General features: G+C 28.6%; 1 protein-coding gene across 1 annotated transcript; it reads right to left on the bottom strand.

The window, feature by feature from the left end:
- Window positions 1-300: 300 nt before the first annotated feature.
- On the bottom strand, window positions 301-1,999 carry LOC136078735 (uncharacterized). The gene is made up of 5 exons (XM_065794528.1): window positions 1,426-1,999; window positions 1,144-1,213; window positions 944-990; window positions 588-743; window positions 301-417 (listed from the first exon to the last, which is right to left on the bottom strand). Exons 1-5 carry the CDS (start codon window positions 1,450-1,452, stop codon window positions 301-303), a joined length of 417 nt encoding a protein of 138 aa, XP_065650600.1. The 5' UTR covers window positions 1,453-1,999.
- Between the last annotated feature and the right edge of the window lie 5,757 nt (window positions 2,000-7,756).

Raw genomic sequence — 7,756 nt, 5'->3', positions numbered from 1 at the left:
ACTAATTTATAATTTATATATATATATATATATATATATATATATATATATATATATATATATATATATATATTATGTATGTATATATGTATATATATAAAATATTTGTATATAAAATTTATACATATTGCTCAAATCTTTATTTGTTTTGTAAAAAACAGGCTGTAAATAAAGGATTTAGCAAAAAATTTATTGATAGAGCAATTCAAAGCTAACTCAAAAGAATAATGAAAGAAAGTAGGCACTGCGTTAAGTAAGTTTTTTATTGAATTTAACCCAAAATTTACATTTTCAAACAATTTATTTAGCGTTTGCAGCATTGTTCATTTTCAAAACTTTTTGATTGAGTCGTGTTCCTGATTGCCTTAAAAATTCCAAAATGCCTGAATGACATTCGCAAATTTTTGCATCATGTTGCTGTCGTGTAATCGCATATAAATCAAAAATTCAAATCAAATTTGGAAAAAATCAAACTGCAGAAATTATAGCAAATAGTTACATAAATGACTGACTGGGATAAACAAAATAAATTTTCTGTAAAAAAAAAAAAAAAATCTAAAAAAATACATAAAACCATTCTTACCCACTATCATATGATACAGGGTGTATGTTTTTAAATTTTTCTTCAAAGAACCACTAGAGACATTAAAACAGGCCTCAGCGTCCTCGCTCATCAACAACTTTCCAAAAGCAAAAGCCGATTTATATGAAGTATTACCTCCACAACGACTAAGAGAACTCATCTGTTATTAAAAAAATAAAAATTACTTAAGGGTCAGAATACATATTATGTTCATTCTGTATGAATGAAATTAACTTGATTTTAATACATGAATTTTTTAAATTGATTCTTGAATCACTTTTCTGATTTGATTAAAAATTTTGAAAATTTGTGGGGGCTATATGTAATCCTTGATATTAAAATAAAAAGCAACAGTAGTACCTTTTTATCTATTTTTGCCATCCAACTCAATGCAACTTTTTGAAAATCTTTAAAAAAAAATGTATTAAAATAAATAATATTATTATTATTTATGTAAAATACTTTGTAAAAAATTAACCATGAAAAATTACCTAAATGGAAAAAATAAATAAAACTTTGATTAACACATTGAAATGTGCATTCTTAAAAATTTAATTTACCCTGGCAAGACAAATATCTTTCTCTGCTATCCTCTTTATCCAAAACACAATTTTTAGAGCTTTTTTCTACCTAGGTATAGATAAATTATACAAAAATTAAACAAAATTTTCAAACATTCTATAGTGATTTTTATTTAAATTTGTCAACAAACATATATTTATAAAATATTTGTCAACAAAATTATATTCTATAACATATAGTTCTGATTTGTGTTAATTTTTTTACTGCACACGCACACAGATTTTAATTAGAACAAAAGCAACATTAGGACTTTTTTTTACCAATATATTTGAAGACAACATCATCATTTTCCCTTGAGATAGATTAGTTTCTTTCGAGAAGTCAATGTTATTTTCAGCAACTGAAAAGCTTGCTATTTCACTGTGTAAATAGGGAGTTGATATCGATTTAAAAACATCTATAATTCAGTAAAAAAAAAGCATATTTATTTTAACAAACCATAACTTTACTTTTACAAAAATACTTAACCTGCTATATTTAAAATCACGTTAGAGGTTCTTTGGTTATTTGAACTATCAAAATAATGTCTTCCGCATAGCTCTTCATCACCAACCACATTACCTTCATCACTTTCACAGAATGTCATTGCCGTCTTTCTCCTTTAATATAAACTTTACTTTTTAAACAAAAAAAGTGCATGATTTGTGTAATTCTTTATTGCAAAATTTTTTATTTATTAAAAACTAATTTTAGTAAAATTTACTTTCGCTTTGTCCCTTTTTTCTCTGCGGCGACTGAGCTTCTTCATAAAAATCTAAACACAAATCAATGTACGTAAAATCATTTATCAATATCTAATAAAAATGTAATTGAAATGTTTGCGGCAAAAGCAGGCCCTATGAGAACGGGGTGCAGTTGGTGCACTGCATAAATAATGAATTTTAATGAAAAACCCATGAAAATTAATGAGTTTTTTAGTTTTTAAAAAACACTAAAAGTTTAAAAAAAAACTAAAAACATTAAAAAAACATTTTTTTATAAAGACTCCAAAATAGAAATGTTTTTGTCAACGATTAAAAAAACTTTTTTAATTGTTGGAAACCTTCTTTAAACATTCTAAAGACATTCAGAACATATAATTTAAACAAATGCCCACTGGAATATTGGATTTAAAATAAGCGATATTAAATGAGAGAATAGTCATATTGTAAAGGGGGGCCCAAAATAAATTTGCACCAGCACATTTTTATCCTCTCCAGTGCCCTGGTCAAAACATACAGTTCAGTATCTAATTCAATTATTTTACATTTTTTTATAGTAATATGCAACCCTGTAGTGTATAAAATTCTAGCTGGGTATATCTTCCAATCAGAGGTTGGTACCTGCAAGGTTGTGGCAGCTTTATAAATTGCAGCGGAAATTTTAAATGGCGGCCAGAAGTATTTCCCATCATTTTTCATCCAACTTTTAGCAATCTCTTCCACTTCTTTAATTTTTCCATTTAAAAATTGATATTTCAATATTCTGGTGCAATTTAATTCTAAACAATCTTATATAAGTTACAAAATAAAATTAAAAATACGTTAGAGATTAAAAACAATGAACTTTGTGAAATGCTTTTTAGATTTATTAATGTAAAACACCAGCGTAAATATTTTATTATTTCTATAAACATACCAGGTATTTGTTTCACAGAAAAAATTTATAAATTAAAATGCATTCAACTCACTTTAAAATTATTCAATAAACTATACATTTGACAAATTTATAACAAATTTTACAAAATGACACATGCACAGACATTCTTCAAAAATTGATAGTCTGCAAGTATAATCAAAATTTGTGTTTTTAATTCAAGAAATCAGTGATCATAAGCAATATCACAATGTCTAAGCAGAAAAAAAGCATAACCATCTTTTTGAACAGGTATCATCAAGCCTTTTTTCAAAAGTTCTTTTTTTTTTTAGAAAAATTGTTTTTAGGTTGGCTAATGAATTTACATAACAAACGTCTAAATAAGATGTTTCAGAACAATCAGAAAAAAACTTTTAAACTGAATGAAGATTTAGAGCCTTGCATTTTAAAAGATCTATCAAAACCTCTTCTACTAAAATAAACCCCTTGTCTTGAATGAAATAAACTCTTGTAGATTTGATGTGATCTTTTTATTTACTACTTGGACAGAAATTTTTTTACCATTCCTTTCTCTAAGAAAAATATCTAACTTTTTTCTCTCATATAGTTGATTCACTATTTGGGCAACTGTCTGATGTGATTTTCGCACCATTTTTTTAATTTGACCCAAAAAGTTTTCAAAAGGAAAAGCTGATAGATGATCAAGACTCTCCCCAAAGTTAACACAATCATCAGCTAAATAAATCATGCTATGAATATTGTATCTTACAAAGATCTCCCCATACAAAATTTGCGCTTCTCTAACAAACCATATTAGCAACTGTTTAGCATATGCCACTAACAATTCGTTTTTCACCATTTTATCAGAAAGCAGTATGTGCATAGCAATTGAAAGAGAAATAAATACGTTATAGCTAGTTTTATTTATTTTTCCTTTTTTAAAAAAAAAACAGGTCCAGTATAAAGCAAAAAGAATTGAAACTTTGTTGTTTTTCCACTTCTCAAGTTCATTTAAAGAGTGTGATCTACGTTGAAAATTGGATGGTGTATAACTTCGTAAAGTTATGAGTTCATTTGAAATACTGTCTTTAACAGATTGTCTTATTCGAATACATTGGGGACCTTTACACCAGTTTATCAGAAGTTTTTTAACTATCCCAAGACATATAAGGTGCATATAGTCCAATGGGAATTCAGTTACCATTGGGAAATTTAACTGAACAAGCGGAGAAACACTTTCAAGTTGGTGACCTTCTTCTTTATACAAATTATTTTTAAAAGCCATGTCAGTACGAAGTAAAGCAGTTGTTTCCAATAATCTTACACCATCTTTTTGTGTGCCAACTGCCATACATCTTTCACAGCTATGGTAGCCACTATGCCCTATAATGCATTTAACAAATGCTCTTGCAGGCGCATCACAAACAAAAGCTTTAATAGTCACCTGCAGATGTTTATACCCATTAGTTTGCAATTTTTTTATTTCAAGAATAAAATCTTCAAAGTACTCATTCAAATTGTTTGGTTTTCCCTGACCATACCAAATTGCAACAGCATATGGTCCTTTTCTGTTAATTGTAGTTAGTATAGGCCAAATGGAAGTCTTTTTACTATTGTACATAGGTGCACCATCAATACTTACAATTAGATCAAGCTTTTCCTTATTTACTGTTGATATATGATAATCAATTGCACTTTCAACTCTAAGATATATATAATCGCCTGCACTGACATATAAACATTAACTTTTTGATGAGATTTTTGTAATGTCTGCCTGCGTTTCGGTATAGATGGAGTAAATTTATTTAAGTGAAATAAAAGTGCATTTAAAGCATTATCTTTTATACAGTATTTTACTGACCACTCATATAAAAAATCTTTTGTTGAAGTTAGAGTATTAATACTACTCTATAAACTATTTTCAACAGCAATGTCATCAACATCACCATAATTAGATTCAACTTTACTTAAACAAAATTTATTTTCAGGCGAAGTGATTGAAAACATCAATATATCGATGTGCACATCTTTAGAAACTTTAAAAATCTTTTAAATGTCTAAATCTAGATGAACATAATTCCCTCTACCAACAATATTGCACTCTTCGAGAAGATATTTTATTCTTTTTTCAGTATCTCGTTTTACTTTCATAAATTCTCTGATGTATAGGCTTCTGTCACATTTAGGCATTATTATCTTTATTTTATTACATCACAAAAGAAAAAAAAGAAAATAATAATTATTCTTATACAGAAAAAAACAATTTAAATTGAATTTTGTACTATATGATTTAAGTTTGCAGTCAGAATTTATCAGGAAAATACTTGCAGTCATAAACATTACTATGACTTGCAGTCATAACATGCTTGACTTGCATGTCATAAACATGACTTACAGTCATAAACATTACTAATTTGCTATGATAATAGTAATGGGCGCTACTGCAGTTTCTCCCCCCCCCCCCTTCTTTTTTTATTGCTGAATATGATAGAGAATTTTATGCTGATTAAGAATCGTATAAAAAGATAGGTCTGAAAACCAACAAAAAGTGCTCTAAATCGCTGTTGAAGCTTAAAAAATTACACTAAAAAACACTAATACTCGCCACTTTTTCACACTCGGTTATAAATAAAATTCTTTTCAAAGATGAATTTAAAAAAGCCTGGTTTCTATCAAAAATGTAAAGAAAAACTGTTAAAAAATGTGGAGCGCATCATTTTCTGATTTATCTCTGGCCCAAACCCTAACCCTGTCTCAAATCATGTACTTTTAATCGCGCCTATCCCTATATTTTCAATCGATGCATGTACATTTAATTGCGCCAATCCCTATTTGTCAGTCGATTTATGTACATTTAAAAAGCGAAATCTTAAATTAATTTTTAAAAAATTAATTAAAAATATATAAAATATATTAATAAAAACATTTAATTTAAATATAATTTAATTTTGATGACGATAAAAACCAGGTTGCGTAATTAAAAATGATTTTCTAAGCGATTGAATTCAAAATGTAAACTTTGATGCTAAACGTGTTAAAAAAATGGCGATTATTAGCGTTTTTTTTAATTTAGTGTAATTTTTTAAACTTCAACAGCGAATTAGAGCACTTTTTGTTGATTTTCAGACCTATGTTTTTATACGATTCTTAATCAGCATAAAATTCTCTATCATAATCAGCAATAAAATTAAATAAAAAGAGGGGGGGGGGGGAGAAACTGCAGTAGGGCCATCCTGTTGCCACCTGCTTTCCTTCTTAAATTTAAATCACATTTATCTTTTCCCATAATAAAAATAAGCGCGAGGCAAATAAAGTAACACATGGCTGATTTTTCTATAAGTAATATAGGGTACTTACGCCAATTACTGGCCACATTTTTACAAGGAACACCCGTTACAGAAAAATAATTAAATATATGTTACATACCATATATAAATTTTAGAGAATTGAAAGCTCTAACATTTTAAGTAAAAATTATTGTGATTATAAGTAACATAAAATTATATATAGCCCAGATATTAAAAGTAAACAATTTTACCAAATACTGGCAATTTTAACCACTTATTGGCCATTGGCTGTATTTGATTGAATAGGGCGTTGTAATTGATTTATAATCATAAAATTAAAAAAAAATAAAAATAAAAAGCACACCATAAAATCAAGGTAACTTCTTCAATTAAATTATTTATACACTCATTAAGATGAATTAACATGAACAAAAATACCTAAAAAAATATTTCTTATAAAATATCATTTTTTTTCAACCACCAGTCAATTTCTTCAAGTTTGATATATGATCTAGCTTCTTTTTTGCAGAGTTTTCTTTTTTTTTCTTTCAAAATCTTTTGTTTTTCAACTTTTCTATTTTCACTAGCTACCTTTGAAGCCCTATCTTCAAGCTTTGCATTATAAGCCTCCTCTGAGGTCAGAACAAAAAACTTTAAATTAGAGTTTTTTGAGTGTTTGTTTGTTTAATTTGTGGAGAAGGATATGTGAGAACATCTGAATCTTTGTCTGAGAGACAAGATGAATTAGCAAATGGAAATGGAAGACCTGTTAATGTTTTGCAAAAAACTTTTTTTTATCATTTGAATCTAATGTTGATTAAATTACTTCTACTTCTTCAAGACGTATATCAGTATCAATATTCAAACCCAGAGTATCGTCTTGAACAGAAAAATCAATAAACTCATTGTCTTGTACCGGTTTGATTCTTGCATAGCTGTGTTCTGTAACAATATTTGAATATTGCACATTGTCTTGAATTAAAAACTAATTTTCTTCTTCTGATTTGGTAGAAGACAGCAAAGCTGTTTTCTGATAGATCAGACAATAATGGAAGGTTGTTTATTTTTGAAATGTTGCATACATTTGGACCTGGGACAGCATCTGAAATTTTACTATATAAAATGTTTGGGATGTATGCCTCTTTAGGAATAGCATCTGGATTAAAGGGATAAATTCCACAAGCTCTAAATCCTGAGCGTATATTTGTGTCAGTCATAGCATATTTCCACGCTTCTGAAAATAAACCGCAAAAGTTAGAATGCGAAGCTACTACACCTGGATAGTCATTCATCATTGTTTGGCATTCCTCAGAATAGGCAGTTTTCAGTGACTTAAAAACTGTTCTGTCACAAGGCTGCAACCAGTTGCTGGTGTGAGCTGGAAGCTCAACAATTTCAATTTGGTTTACGATAGCAAGCTCAATCATTTCAACAAAATTGTGTGAGTCATGTCCATCTAGGATTAAAATCTGTGGTCTTGCTGAGCCAATATTTGGAAGGAATGTTTTCTCAAACCATAACTCCGCAATACCTCATTTTGTCCAGCTCTTTTCAGACACACTCCATGCTGCTCCTCTTGGAGCATTTTCGGTATCAAAACCATAAAGAGTTCGTACAGTTTTTCCTTTCCCTATTATATGAGGTGGTATAACTTGACCAGCTGCATTTATGCAACATATAACAGTAGTTGTTTCCTTGTTGCCACTTGTTCGACTCTGAATATATTTTG

Source organism: Hydra vulgaris, chromosome 03 (genome assembly GCF_038396675.1).
Source record: "Hydra vulgaris chromosome 03, alternate assembly HydraT2T_AEP".
Taxonomy (NCBI): domain Eukaryota; kingdom Metazoa; phylum Cnidaria; class Hydrozoa; order Anthoathecata; family Hydridae; genus Hydra; species Hydra vulgaris.
The sequence above is the reverse complement of the archived record's forward strand: the minus strand, read 5'-3'. Positions and strand labels throughout refer to the sequence as shown.